The sequence below is a fragment of the Aythya ferina genome, assembly GCF_964211825.1.
Source record: "Aythya ferina genome assembly, chromosome: 7".
NCBI classification, from domain to species: Eukaryota; Metazoa; Chordata; class Aves; order Anseriformes; family Anatidae; genus Aythya; species Aythya ferina.
The window spans coordinates 2,644,371-2,659,894 of record NC_140302.1 but is presented as its reverse complement, the minus strand read 5'-3'; the positions used below and the strand labels follow the sequence as shown (position 1 = coordinate 2,659,894).

Below are 15,524 nucleotides of genomic sequence, written 5' to 3'. Positions count from 1 at the left end.
AACATGGTCCCCCCATCCGTAAGGATTTAAAATAGGCTCCGTGTGCAAATGCTTTCTCCAGAGAAGCCAAACAGTTCTAAAATGTCAACAAGAAATTGAGAAAAAGGATACTTACTCTGCTTAAAACCTAAATAGGGTATTCGTTCAATTGGTGTTTTCCTTTCTTTCATATATTTATAAAGTGCCACAAGGAAAGCCTGCTCATCAGCTCTGCATTCTTCACCTACGGCAATCTTTGATTTATCCTCACTTGAGCCTTTTTTACAGTTGCTGTTGTTACTCTTGGGTTTGGGCAAAGCTGACTTAGCCTCACATTTTACCTGGGAAAAAAAAAAAAAAAAAAAAAGAAAAAAAGAAAAAAAAGTTGTAATATCAGATCTGGGTAACCTTTAATTTTCACTTAATGAATAAATACCCTCTCCTAGCAGAATGGATTGTTGAAAAAACGAAGGCCAAACCATGCAACTGTGTTTGAGGGGAAACAAAGGAAGCTATTTATAGAGCTAAATGTCTTGTTCTGAATCTTAGTCACAACATTTTTAAATAGCCACATCTTTAAATCATTATAACCCATTGGTAATGCTCTCCAGATCTGCATTTTTATGACTATACATTGCTATGTCACAGACAGCTCCCATCTCTCACATACACTTGCTATTAGCAAGTCTAATAATAACCTTCGTTCCAGGACTGACACTGAGCATTGTCAACTCTCGGAGACAACCCTTGGAGCTGAGGGTGCTCAGCCCCTTCCAGGAATGCTCAGCAGCCAGCTTGGAAAAGACACATTTTTCTCTCCCTTGGCCCACCAAAATAGATGCAGACCTTGGCAAGCCTTACCCAGGCAGACCCCTCAGCACACACGAGTGGAGGTTCTGCCGTAGCACAGACCAAAGCCTAGTGGGTCTGAGCATCTGCTTAAAGTTAAGCACAGCCCTAGGTATTTAGCAGACGGAAGAGGCTGGTAACAGGAGCCTTTCCTGGTAGGCACCAGCAGCCCCAATGCATGTGAGTCCCAAAGCTCTGCGTCTCCCACTGGCCTCCCCGGCTGGCTGACGTGTGCCAGTCAGGAAGCCAACAAATTGGAACCACTTTACTTCTCATCAGTATTCAAACACGGGAACAAACATCCAGCGAGACTGGCTTAATCCTGCAGTCCTCCTGGAGATAATCCTCTCATTGAATCGAGTGAGTTACAGTTTGAGCACTCCCATAATTTGTGTGTACCGAAAACAAAAGAGCAGAACCTTGCAAACTGATGTTTACAAGCACTCCACATCCAGGATGGGATCGATCCGTTTCCAGTGAAATCCTGGAATTCATCTACTGGCAGGTAGCGGAGATGGTTACAGGCTGCGTTGTGGATTTGCACTTTCCCTTCGGTGCTTGCAAGCGCTGTGAGGAGCCTTCTGGCAGCTCCACATCCAAACCCAGAGGTGTCCTTGGGGCTCTGGGAGCGAGCAGGGAGACCGTAAGGGCAGTACCTGGCATCCCGGGAGGGCAGCAGTGTATCTCGCTCAACAGGAAGACAGGGGCTCTTGGCCAAGTCAACCACCAACTCCTTCGTCCTCCCCACTTCTATACCAGTTGCTTTGTGGGTACTTGACTTTTTTTTAGGTAAGTGCTATGAAGAGCATTATGTAAATGCTGTAAACAAACACCAAACATACCACTGGAAAGTCTTCGTTATGCTTATCTCGACAAAGCTACCCTGTGTTCAGGCTCAGGGAAAGCAAAATCTTTTCTTTTATACTTCCCCAAGGTGTTAATTTTGCAAAGCGCACTGCTTTAGGGTTAGCTGTCTCCATAGTTTTCCACAGACATTGGACAAGGCAATGCTGGAGGGGAGATGTGGCCACAATTTTCCAAGATACTTGATGCTGCTTAAAAACTCCCTGTTGGACACCGCAGGGTACGGGCTTGTTCCTCCCAGGAAATGCAGCAGGGACTGGAAAATGGACTTCCTGCACGGTTTTTCTTGGTCACTTACTCCCGAAGAACGCTTCCTGTATTGCTCAATATTCTCTGCTTGCACGTTACAAAGAGATATTGTCTTCCTATGGCACAAGACACCACGCTTTGCCTTTTGGTAATAGATACGCTCGCTGATTGAACTTCTGTAAAGATCCTGGGTTTCATCCAAAACCCAATGAAGTTAATAGGAATTTTTTCCTAGTAAATGAACTTTGGATTTCCTCACTCCACTTTTCAGTTCAGAACTGTAATCCCTTGACTTTTTTACTTTGGCTCCTTGCAAAATTGCTTAACAGCTTCCACTTGTAAAGTTTGGATTATATTGTCATAATTTTCAGTGCATTACCAAAGACTGGGTTAGCACTCCCAGTATAAACCCATAATTTCATTAAATACAGGATTTTTAATTTGAGCTGCAAATGTGTTGCAAGGTAAAATTTGGAATAAATTCAGTGGACCTGGGAACAATTTTTAAATTTTGAAGCCCACTGGCTTGGCAGGACCAATCTGTCTATTTATCTATCTCCACCTTTTGAGTGTTTTCTTTTTTTCCTTTTTTTTTGAACTGGGCAATTCAACTATGCTCGCAAAGGCAGCCTGGGCACGAATGCTAAATCAAATCAAAGCTCACTTCTCTGAAAGCAAACTAATGGTAAGGGATGTTACTCCTAAGGAGACAAAAGGAAACAAAGAAAGTAATGTATAAAAAAAGCCACTGGGAGTGAGAAATCCCCGTGTTACACATAATGTCCTTCTCTACAGCGTACAGAGAAGAGAGGTCAAAGCGCCTGTGGATCTCAAAGGTGCCAAAATGCAAAGAAAGGCCTCCAAGTAGTGTCAGGTTCAATGAAGCTTTGATGAAGGCTGCAATGCTTCATCCACAAATGTTCGAGGCACAAGCCTCGTTTCTGGAACTTCCCCTGCATGCGACAGGAGACATGAATGAACGCCGTGCCCAGTGATTAATGACAACCCAAAGGGCCAAATGCCATTCTGGATAACACCAGTGTAAAGCCAGCACAAATGCACTGGAGTCAGTGAGAGCTGCGCCAGATTTGCACCAGGGAACAGAGACCGACCTTCTCCCTTTGAAACTGTGCTTTGAGCACAGTTTCCAGTCTTCCTAGAAGGCAAAGACCTGGACGAAGGCCCCAAACGCAGAGTTTTGCTTGGCTCTGCTCTCTTCTCTGGTCTTCTCAGAAAGCAGAAACGACTCCGTTAGAAAGGGAGAGCTCAATTTCCACTGGAGATAGAGCTCTTGCGCTGTAGCTTCGGTGTGAGTAACACATCCAAAATGAAACCGAGGGCTAATGCCCCAACAGGCACAGAGCTGCAGCATGGAGAGGCTGGCTGTGTGCTGAGACGGGCTTTGGGAACATCTGAGCACATCTTTCTGCTTGTTCCACCAGGAGGGCATGATCCGTGGTCAAACGCCCGGTGAGCATCCAGGCTACGCCCGTGTGCTTGTTTTGTCCTGCCAGAGGTCACACACACAGCAGACCACTACAGAGCTGTATTTTAGAGTTTCAATCAGATAATGTCTGAGGCTCTCAGAATAAATCTTCAGGTCTGAGAGCGTGCCAGGCCACCTGTGGCCACAGAAAAAGCAAATCCTGGCAACTTTTAAACTAATTTCCCAGATCTTGCCAAATAAATGAAGTGAGAGATTTACTTTAGCATTTACACTAGGAGATGTAATGAGTAGATTCATTTGGGGACAATCTCCATGTTTAACAAGTTAATCCTTTCAGCTCTTCGAAACGGTCCTATCAGCCAGTTGTGGAAAGCCTTGCAGTGCTTTTTTACACGCCTTGAATGGGAACGCTCTTCGGGCGCATGAAGTGAGAAGAGTTTGCAGGTACAGCGAGGGTTTTGCTGGAGCTTACAAGCCACAGAAGCCTGTCCAGCGGTGCTGACATGTGAGGTGTGAAAGGCTCCAGGCTCCTGGGAATGCCGGAGAGAAGAGTTTGACATCGGCCTCGCCAGCAGAGCTGATCCTGCCTGGGCTGATGGCCCAGCCTGGGAGGGATCTCTCCCGGGAGGTAAAAAAAAAGGAGACAGCAACCAGCAACGAGACCGAAAGCAAGAAGTGGTACACGCACGAGCCACTTCCCCTGGCAGCAGCCGCAGGGCCAGGACCGCACTGTCTGTCCCGCTACGGCTCTGCTCTAACAAGCCACACGTGTTGGACCCGGCTCAGGACTCCTCCTACCGAACCAAAGGCTCTTCTGCATCAAGTAACAGTAAAAGCCCACGAAACGATCTGCTCGTGGCTCAAGGTAAACATGCCTAACGAAAACTAAATTGTAAGAATGTACAAAGCTTTCTAGTCATTGGCAGCTGAGCACACAAATGCAGCAAGTCATTATAACCATGTGGTTTGTGTTGGTCTTGACAGGCTCAAAACCGCAGTCTTCAGAATGCCACTTCTGCCATTCCCCTGCCCAAACCCTACAGCCACCGCGTCTCCATCACGGCCTTCTCCCCACCACCCCAGAAATTAGGCTGCTGTCAGACACTGGGTGCCACGAGCTGAGGATCAAAGCAGCACAACTTCTGGTTGAAAGGGATTTTAGCTGGAGCAGGAACACGGCCAAGACCATTGCCAAAACATTTCAGTGTCTGACACAAGTGGATTTGTCCCATTTAATCTAGCAGTTCTCAGCTCTTGCTTTTCATGAACCTATTGCCAGCATTCGTCAGAGGTAGAGCAAGGACAGAGGAGAAAAACTGGTGGTGAAGCCCAACACGAAGCCTAAGCTGATGACCTAACACCCCAGCTATTCCCCAAAATGAGGAGCCTGTAGGTGGGTCTCCTCTCCCCCCAGCCAAACACACTCCCCCTGAAACCTGTTGGCAGGGTCTCCATAAAGTGCAATAAAGCTGCTTTGGAGGGTCTCTGATTCACTGCCCTCCTCTTATTGAAGTGTATCTGTGGCTCTGAGACACAGATTGATGCAAAGAGCCACAGAGAAGTCGGTGTGACTACATGCAAGGACATTATATCACGAGCACGTCTATTATTTATAATGAAATTAAGCTGGCCAAGATAATTAATGCTATTAATATCTGCACAATGATGAGCACAGTATGACTAGATAAATAGGCAGAATTACTTCTTATCTGAAATATCCTCCCATTTGACTAGTAGGGTGAGCCCAAATATAAACAGAGAGGATAAACAATTTGGTATGAAGTGTGAATGTTGGTTTTAATTACCTAATACCCATACGTCGGGTGCTAAAGAGGCAGAACTGCTCATGCCACAGGCCAGGGTGCTTTGGCAACACAGCCCATGCTGCATTTTCCTAGTAATATTTTAACATTAGAAATGGCTGGGGGGCAGGGGAATTGAGGCAAATTGAGACATTTTCACACCGCAGCTTTTGCACATTCCTCCACTGAGCAAAAACATTCAGGCAAACTCTATAGCATCTGGCAGGACCCCGCAACTCAACACACCAGGCTCCATCGCCTTTTACCACGCCTGTCTAATACGATAGTACAGCCTCCAGCCGAGCACAATAGGGCACAAAGAGAAGAGAAACAGTGACTTCAGGGCAGAGCTTCATCATGAACTTCAGCCTCTTTTATCGTCATCAACAGAAGGCACAATTTTAACTGAACTCCTAGGGAGGAGGAGGAGGTGGAATTTAATTTGCCTTCCTATGAGAAACCCAGAGCAGAACACTTCCACTTGACCTCTTTAACCTCCTAATCTCCCAGGACATTCACTGCCTATAACAATACGAACGTAAATGGATCTATAGATTCACTGTATTTCCTTAGGAGATGGTCACAACAATGGAAGCATTTTCCAGATACACATCCATCTAATTTAGTGAAACAATGGACTTAGGAGGAGTTGGCCTAAACATTCAGTCTATGCAAACACGTTTAGCAAGGGCTAGAAAGTATCACAGTGACAAAGTTCTGTCATAGATAAAAATCTACAAGTACTGCTCTAAGTAATTTTCCATCTTTGCATCTTACAGTTTCAAATTAAATCATCTTGAAAGAAGACATTTGCGCTACTTTTTTTTTTTAAGAGAAAATCAAATTCTTATTTAAAACCACACAAACAACTGAGAAAATAGGATGTAAATTACACTATAGAAGCTCATTTTTTTAACTAGCTTTAAGGAAAAGACACAAACCCCCAAACACCTAAGAGATAAGCCTATAAACACAAACCAACGATCCAATTTTTACCAGCAGTATAGGCTAAGCACTGCAGTAAATACAGAAGGCTCCATACGCTGAACCTTGGAATGAATACACAGCTCAGCACCAAGTATTAAAGAAACAGTCTTTTTCTTTTTTCTTTTGTTAAACGTTTGTACTGCTCCCCCCCCTTTTTTTTTTTTTAAGTCAAGATCGTAACATCAGGGTAATCTCATTTGTATGTGCTTCTTAGAAACCATTATTTAAGCAGCTCTTGTTTCATACTCTGTTTATCTTCAAACTTATATTTAGAAGTGCATTGTAACAGGGTGAGCTGCTCCCTGGTTTATTTTTAATTTGAAGATACTGTCACAAACTATGTTTGTGTGTCACAGAATGTGAAAACTAACAGTGGTGCCAAGAAAGCTTAAGCACTACCAGTTACCAACACACTGATAGCATTAGGTTGTTAGGCGATTATAGTTACTGGTAACTTCGAACACAGACATGATTTAATGTGAAGAATAAAACTGTTGAAAAAAAAATTACATTTATCTCCCCAAGAAAATAAGTTACATTCTAAATTCAAAACAGCGTTCTGGGAAACAAAGGCAAGGCTGTATCTAAAAAAGGAGAATGTACTGAAAAGAATATTATTAAGTGATTTACCTTGGCAACAGCTTTGCTTTCAGAATTATTGTTGGAATCCTTAATGCCATTTAATGAATCTCTTCTTTGTGGGCAAGGCTTCTTTTTGCGTGGTCTGCCTTTAAGATTTGGCGCTGAAAATTAATGGAGAACAATTTGAGTACATTGTCTTATACTGGATTCTTAACAGCTGAAAGCATAATAAATAATTCCACTACAATCAGTCACAGAAACGTACACATCTGTCTACAGTAAATGCTTATTACGAGATTCCCGTCCTCCATGGGTTACATCTTGACACACTATATGTTTCTATATCATATTCCCCAAGGCTAATCTATTCTACTTTCACGTAACTAATTAATACAAAGTCAAACACTGGTCTCTGAAGGACTGGGAGAGAGAGCACGAATATTTCTCCATGGTACAAAAAAGAAGAAAATAGAATATTAATAGGTAACTTTGCATTAATCAGCCTGCTGCATTTATTATTTTCAATCTTCAACTAAGAGGACTAACTACTATTTCCAACTTTGGGAAACATCTGTTTTTGGAAATGTTCTGAAATATTGAAATTCCTTACAGCTCCAAGAAATGTTTATATACCCTGTCATTCTTGTCAAAGTTCTTCTAAAAAAGTTTTTCTTTTTTTTTTTTAAATTACCCCTGAGTCCTGAAATGGATCAAAAAACGTAACAACTAGCTCTAGAAGTTGACAAGTACTGAAATAAGTGATTGATTGTTTCATAAGGGTTACATACCACACGTATAAATTAACATGAATCACTTTCAGTTTTGTCCAATTTTTAAGATAAAACAGCTCTGAAATAACAGTGACTAAATCCTGGCCATGCTGAGCCACACTACGAATGGGATATGGATCATCATAAAAAAATATCAGATTCATCTTTCAATCACGATATTACAATAGAAATCATGACCACATATAGAAATAAGAGATGAAGCAGATGTTTCTTCATTATTAAGTGTCCTGCCTGCTTTCAGATTTCAAAATCAGCCTCCGACTACTATGGCAACATTTAAAGTGATAAACAATCATTAACTAATGACTGTACTGAAGAAGATAATTTCCTTTAAACCTTTAATTTCTAGGTAACCATTGTTTTCATTACTTAAAGGGATGATTAGAACAATGTCAGAAATCTAAACACCACAAACCTCTTGAGTGCCTTCTAATTGTTTCTAATCTTACATTTGTCACACAGTAAGCCAGTGGTTTCAGGACATTTTACATTTTAATTAGTTTGCCAACACAATAAAGGGTGCTAATTTGATTTTCTAGTTTGAATAACAGTGTCATATGTGGTCTCCTCTGACAAAAATAGAAGTCTTGGGTTTAAAACCAAAAAGTCCAGAAGACTCAGCCTTTCTTCCCCTAGCACTGACACAGAGTAAATATACGTACGTGTACGTCTGCGAGTCCCTATTTGTGTATGTATAAAAATGTTTATCTCCCTACAGAAATATCTCCATCTATCTCCAGCCAAGCTCATTCTGCTTATTGAAAAGTACTGCAGAAAGCAATTTTGAAATTGTCATGTGAGGCTAGCATGCAAAATCAAACAAAGAGATAAAGAAATTATTACCCATTCCAGCCGACAAACATCTGCCTGATTCCTATCTGTACTCGTGAATGCTCCAGCATGCGACTGCACCCCACGCTGTGGGGAGCCTCGGTGTGCCACGAGTGTCACTGACACCGGCCACCACCAGCGGGCGAGCGCCTCTGGGGGCTGGGGCAGGCACCAAGGGCTCGGGGCCCAGGTCGCTGTCCCCACCACTGACACCGTGCTGGGGCTGGCTGCTCTCACACGGCCCACACATGAGCTGTGAGGCCTTGCCGACGGCCGGTCCCAGCGCTCGTACCTTGCTTGGAAGGGCACTCGAATAATGGCAGTGGTTCCTCCATGTGCTGCGCCCCGGCGCACGCGTGGAAACGTCGCCCAGCCTTCAAATGGGTCCCTGACATGGCCCAACTGGCAGTGGGAGAGGGGTTCAACGTGGACCAAACATGCTTGGATGTGAATTATTCTTCTTTATTTTTATTTATTTATTTATTTTTAAAGCAAAGAAAGTAGTTCAAGGCTCAATGTTTTCCAAACATACTTGTTATCCTGAGTTTTGGCACTGTACTTTGTATCGCACTATAAAGCACTCCTAATGTTTTGCTAAAAGCCTTAAAAGCAAAAAGGCATTTGTTACTGAATTCCAGGTATATCGAGCTTGCATACAAACACTGTTTGCGTTGGAGCCCTCGACGGCAGACCTGGCACGAGACCATGACCACGGCAAGGTTTTGCGCTGCCCCAGTTGCCGAGGTGCTGCGGCAGGGAGCGCCTGCAGCACCGCGCGCACAATTAACGAAAAAGCAGCCACTGGAGATAATACCAAGAGAGAAGGCCCTTGCCTCTAATATCTGCTCTATAAAAGAAAACCTTTGAAATAGCTCCAGTCGCACTTGAAACAATTCCATTAACATTTGCTCCCTAAATCATTATAAATAAATGCATTATTCGAAGATTATTTATATTTCAGTTAGATCCATTTTGTTCTCTTGAGCAAGAAAATATGACAAGGACTGAACAAATAATTTACAACAAGGCACATGGTTGTTTTTTCTTTTTTTTTTTTTTGTTTCATTTATGACATATTCATGAGCACACTGCAGATTTCTTGAGTTTCTTACTCATAATTATTTTAAAGCAATTTTGTGAACATGTTGTGGCTTAATCTCAGTCAGCTTTCCTGATAACGTTGGATGCTGAATACGGACTGGATAGTAAAGGGAATATCCTTTGTTTTTTTTTTCTGCTTTCTGTTTGGAGAGGGACTTATGGCATCAATACCTGAGAATATCTGAAACAATTCAATTTCTTTACATGTTCACGCATATGGCTTTCAAATTCATTTCCTGAAAGCATTTGTGCCAGTGAGAACTGGTAACTTGTCTGTTCCCAGAAGGTGAGAATTAAAGCAAAGTGAATTAAAGTAAAAAAAATTGAATAAATAAGTGCAGAAAAACATTTGCATTTATTTGCCACCTCTTCAGGCAAAGTGGCTTGAACAGGCACACGAGAGGGATGATACACTACCAGTGCAAGTAACAGCCTGCTCTTCCTGGACGTTTGATGGTCACTTTTGCCAATTTGTGTCTTTTTTCCTTTCTTTGTGCTTCCTGATGTTTCTCAAAGAGGGGAAAACTGGGTTACTGAAACGTCCACCAGAACCCTTGTGCTGCTGGTAAGTGTTTATGCCTCTACATAGTGCATGATTCCGAGGATCCTTGCTGACTCAAGGACCTTCTTCCCAGGTTGCCAGTCAACCCAAACGGCAGGTTCACTCAGCAAACGGCAACGCACATGAAATTATCTTCCTTACAACATCTCTTCACCTGCTGAGGAGCTGAGGGACTGCTTCAGCTGTCCCCTGCCGCCAGTTTCGTATCAGCACGCTGCTTCATTTCCCTGCGCAGTGGATCAGGCTGGTGCCACTTAAACCTGCTCCTCGGAGCCCACCAGCTGGCTGGCCCCACAATGAAACCACCACCAGCACCTGCAGCACTGCCTGCTTCTTGCAGAGGGAGCTGGGGCCGTGCAGTGGGTTTTTACATGGAATCAAGCAAGAATGCAAGGTGAACGAAGACCTAATCCAACCGCAAGTGTTTCTAACAGTAAAGAACAAAAGGGGTGATTATTAACTAGGATGCTTGCGGTGTGGACTTTGTTTTCAGCTAACCACTGCTCAGTAAAAGTCTTGTGCTTCTGATTAAGTGAAAGTGTGTGAAACGTGTATGTCACCAGTATCAACAGTTACACAAGCCACGATGACAACCGTATCTTAACAACTCTTCCCATTCTGGAATACGTCCTAATGCCATCTCAGCTGTGAATTCCCAGGGAAAAGAAAATTATTTGAAGGGCCCTGCCCAGAGACAGGAATGTTGCTTCCTCTTCCTTGTCTGATAGGGTCCTTGGATGTTGTCTGTACACAGGTAGCCACCACAGGTCACACAAACCACTGCCTGCAGTCAGGTTAACTTGTGACTGAGCGGGATGCAGAGGCTGGGCAGGTAAAGAGAGAAGAGGGAAGAGCTTATGGCTGTGCCAGTGGAGAGGGAGAGAAGGGGACGATGCTGGAGCTGTGATGCCAGCCAGCTCCTCTTCACTGCGTGGCCGGAGGCTCTGGGTTCAAATTGCTCTCCTCCCGTGCCTGCCTGGGTGACATCCAGCCACATGCATGTGGAGCGAGCCTCTCAGGTACCCAGGTAAGCTGCAGAGGAGGCAGTCAAACCCTCCTACCTGTATTGTATTGTTTCTTCCCCTACACATGGGCTTCCTGGAACGAGAGGATGAGGAGGACTAATAGCCAGACAGAAAAAGCCAAGAGTAAGGGAAACAACTTTTTCGGGCTACAGCTGTGCTGAGCTCCTTCCAAATGCCTGCTGAGACTGAGCAGAATCTCCTTTTCTGCCCACATGTGAGCAAAAGTAAGAGCACACAGCCCTGCTCTTCACAGGACAGGAGTGAAAGGAAAGCTGAGGTCTGTAAGCTGCCACCTTCTCCTCTGTGCCAAATCCTCACTCTCACACATACGCCTGCCTTTAAAAGAAAAAAGTTTTGTACCTGATGTAATATAACTGTAGTAGTTCCTTGCCTCCTCCTCCCCAAACGGTGATTAAACTCTGCAGTACCAAAACACCAGCCACATCCCACATGTTTTTCTTACAAACTGACACACCTGATAGGTTAAATGCAAACCCCGTGTTATGCACAGCACAGAGAATTAAATTACCTGTAGATGTAGACTGGCAAACCTGTGCTGACCTAAATTCACCCCAGGAAGATGCTGACCCAGCGATCTGGAAGCCCAAAGCTTGTTCTTGTGAGCTGCCTGCAGAGCACCAGAACCAGAAAGTGAGTGCAGGGAGACAGCTCCAGTGCTGCCCCACTCCAAAGCTCTGCAGTGTTGTGGCCTCTGCTTTTCTGCCACGATGGCCTCCAGCTCCCCAGCCTTTAGACATCCTGCCTGCTCAGCAGGACGGGGGAAACGGGAGCATTTCCAAGGCTCCCTGACAAGTTCAACTCCCAGCTCTGGGCTAAACACGGAGATGCCAAGTTCCAGGCAGGCAAAGAATGAGATCCATGGGAGATGCCCACATCAGCCATGATTAAACACCACATATGGTGGAAGAGTGCAGAGCACCACCAGAAGACAGTAAATCCATTAGGCTTTTTTAATACCTGCATCCCCAGGAAGCAGAAAAGATAGGTGGAGATATCATCTTCCCTGTTATCAAGCCAGCCTTACCTGAGCCGTGTCCATCCTGAGAATGTGAAGTGTTATGTATGCACGGACACCCCGGGGTGCACAAACAAGTCAAGTGACAACGACCACGGTTTTGGGGTAACCTGGCAGGTCATTCACAATGGAACCATATCTATGTGTATTTTTAGGGAGTCTGATTATCATTGGAAGTCCATTGAGTTCACTTGTTCTCATAACACTGTTCTCTAGATGCACATGCTTTGATGTTAGAGATGTGTTGTTATAGGGAGGGTGTTAAAAAAAACAGTGGCCTTCACACAGCTGAGGTCAAGCTATGTTGGCACTTTGTCAAAATCAGTGGTGTAGCCAAGAGGTTTTAATGAGCCTGGAATGCATTACCTCATTTGTCATACCTGGATCACTTACTCATGCCGAGTCCAAAATAACCTTGGACCTTGTTGGCTGCTCAGCAAACCATGTAAGTAAACAGCCCTGTACTCATGCCTAAAACATGTACCTTTTCCTTGCTCATTCCACATTACTTACTCCAGAGAACATCTAAGCAACCATAACGTCTGAGATCAAAGTTCTCACCTTTTCCAGGCCTCTCTGACCTGCCTAAGTAATTCCAGATACAACTTTTGTTCTTGTTTGCTGGTACTCCAGTTTCTCAGAAACATTTCAAAACTAGGATAAAAAGAGACAGGAGTAGGTAAGAAAGGCCATCACTGTATTTTGCTGAGGCATTTACCGGGATAGCTGCTCAGCACTGCTAATGGTCATACAACTTAACTGCAGCCAGAATCTGCTTGGCAGCGTGGTTTTGTGACCAGTTTTCTCTCCCATGGAAAGATGAAGAGGAGTAAAAGTACTTTTGCCAACTACAAAAGTATGACAATACAAAAAAAAGCCCAAGCTTGTAGAACTGTCCAGGGTCACCAGTATAGAAAGTCCAGGGGAAGATATGGGTCTACACCTAGGGTGGGCCTATACAGCCAGATCAGCCCTAAGCATGAAGGAGGTAATCACAAAGCTGGAATTAGGGTGTTTCACTGGAGGGTGCGAGGAGAAGTTAATGAACAGAGACGCGCTGGGGTGCTGGTTACACAAGAGGATTGTGCTCCCAAGAGACAAGCTGCAGCACACCTGCTAAATGCATCAACAGCCTCTCCTCTCCTTCTGTGAGGTGTCAGACACCCCAGAGAACACCTCCTTGGAGAATCCCTTTGCACTGTGCCAGTCCTTATATTTTTCAGCTTTCTCTCCCTCACACACACACACAAATTGCAGTACCAGTATGCTTGGCCCTCAGCTGCAGACACACAGCAGACTAGGAGACTCTCTCTCTTAGGCAGGTGGAAGCAGCAGGACGTGTCAGATCACAGTGCTACTCATAAGCCAGGTACCCAACAAAAGCTGGAGGTGGCAGAGGAGGTGCCTGGCCATCAAAGTCACGGTGAGAAGCACAGTCCCAGATCATCCACGAACCAACCATCCCTGCTGGCAGGTGGCAAATAGCTGGTTGCTGAGGACATCCCTAGAGCAGCCTGGCAAAAGTTAGCTCTTGGCTGAAAAACATGCTTACATGTTGCACCTTTTAAAATGTAATGAATAGAAAGTTAACAGTTTTAATGGTTTTAACACTTACCCCTCTAGGGGGCTTCTGGCATTCTGCAATATCTGAAAGTTCAGACGAGCATATTGCTAGCTTTAAGTACAGTCTCAATAACTGTCCAAAGGTTAGTTAATCTTGCATCCTGTTCTGGAGTCTCAGCTGCTTCCTTAATTTCCTCGTCTCCTCTGTCTCTTTGTTTCCTTCACCTCATTCTCCTTTCTGAATCCCAAGTTCAGGATCTTGTCTTTCATTTGTTGTCTTTTCACCCCTCAAAGCTTATTTAAAAGCTGCTGCCTCCTGGAAACAGCGTTCGAGGCACAGGGCCTGGGGCATGCATGGCCCTGGCACACAGAGCAGAGCTGGTGGGCAGGAGCACGTTGCAACCAACGTAGTGTTGCATCAGAGAGTCAGAATTTTTACATGTCTGGAAGATAAAGGAAAGGATCGGACTAGGCTAAAATACCCCAGCCCTTTGTTTAGGGAACAAAACTATTGACTGAGTTGGGGGATACTCTCTACAGGCTCCCAAGAACACCCACGGTAGTGAGAGATGAACACCTACCAAGAATTAATGTTCTTGACCTCTGGAGGTCACCCACCCCCTCTGCCAACACACACCTCTTGCCTACACAAGCTGCACATAAAATGATTTGAATATTAAAGCTATTTTTACTAGACTTTTTTTCTAAATCCAAACACTTGTTTATTCCTTTCTGCAACTCCTCTGCTCCGTGGATGTATAACTGACCATGTCAGCGCTGACCTGGAGTACCGTGTGGTCACAAACACCACGCTAAGGATCCACGCCGCTCTCTAACCCATGGGGAGAAAGCTGACTTGTGTAGCCATTTCACAAAGTTTTGTTTTGGAAATGAGATATCCCATGCTCCATGTGGGGAAAATCAATTTGCTACCTCTCTAAAGAAAACATTCCTCATTTGGAAATAACTGAAACAGACACTTCCTTGTGTGGATTAATGTGGAGACATATGACTTGCTGCAGACTGTTGTTTTGACCCCCCTCCTGACCAGACAATCTCTGAAAAAAGCAAAAAGGTGGTATTTTTCATGGATTATGGGTCAGACTGGTATTGTTTTTAACAGTAAAGTTAGAGGCATTGCAAATACCAGGTTGGCTAATTATGCCCAAACTGGAATGTTTTTAGTTTCCATGGAAGACAGTGACGGGATTCAGGACAAGGCTTGGAGTCTCGTTTTCATCATTTCAGCATAGCTGGAAGTTAATTAAGACTTCTGCTGTAAGGGCTTTGTTTTGTCCTGCTGACTAATTTGGGTTAAAAAAAAAAAAAAAGGAAGAAGTTTTTTGTTTTTTTTTGACAAATCTCTGCAGATGTTAAATATTGTGAAGTATGGCAAAATGAAAAGGGAAGATGAAGACTTAGAGAAAAAATCTATGCCTGACAAACATGTGACATTCAAGTAGTCTTCAGAGCAAATTAAAATAATAATTAAAAAAAATAATCCAGAGTACGCCTATTACTGGCTACAGATGACAGAATTGTTATTAATGATTCAAAAAGAGGCAGAGGTGTTTGGTAAATATTTGTTCCATATTTGCAAAGAAGCCAGATGATATGCTTGCAAAAGAATATAATTAAAGTCAGTCAATTGACTCGGTTTTACATAAACCAGATCTTAAAACAACAAAAAAAGAAAACAAACAAAGCACCTTATTTTATACTTTGAAACTGCAAGCTTGATTAGAGAAACTAGCAGCACGCAGGGAACTTACCTGCATTTTGGCAAGGCAGTTGATTTAACACTAGATAACACTTTGATTAAAAAATGACACCACATAATTTTACTCTAGCATACA

The 15,524-nt window shown here is 43.8% G+C and overlaps 1 protein-coding gene across 2 annotated transcripts in view; it reads right to left on the bottom strand.

Moving 5' to 3' along the window:
• The window catches only part of ARID5B (AT-rich interaction domain 5B), a 110,280-nt gene that overhangs the window by 31,095 nt on the left and 63,661 nt on the right, over positions 1 to 15,524 (bottom strand). For both annotated transcript variants that reach the window (XM_084524865.1, XM_084524866.1), the window contains 2 exons: positions 6,808 to 6,920; positions 116 to 320 (listed from right to left, as the gene is read on the bottom strand). In XM_084524865.1, the coding sequence (XP_084380991.1) occupies positions 116 to 320; positions 6,808 to 6,920 (318 nt within the window). The remainder of the gene's footprint in view (positions 1 to 115; positions 321 to 6,807; positions 6,921 to 15,524) is intronic.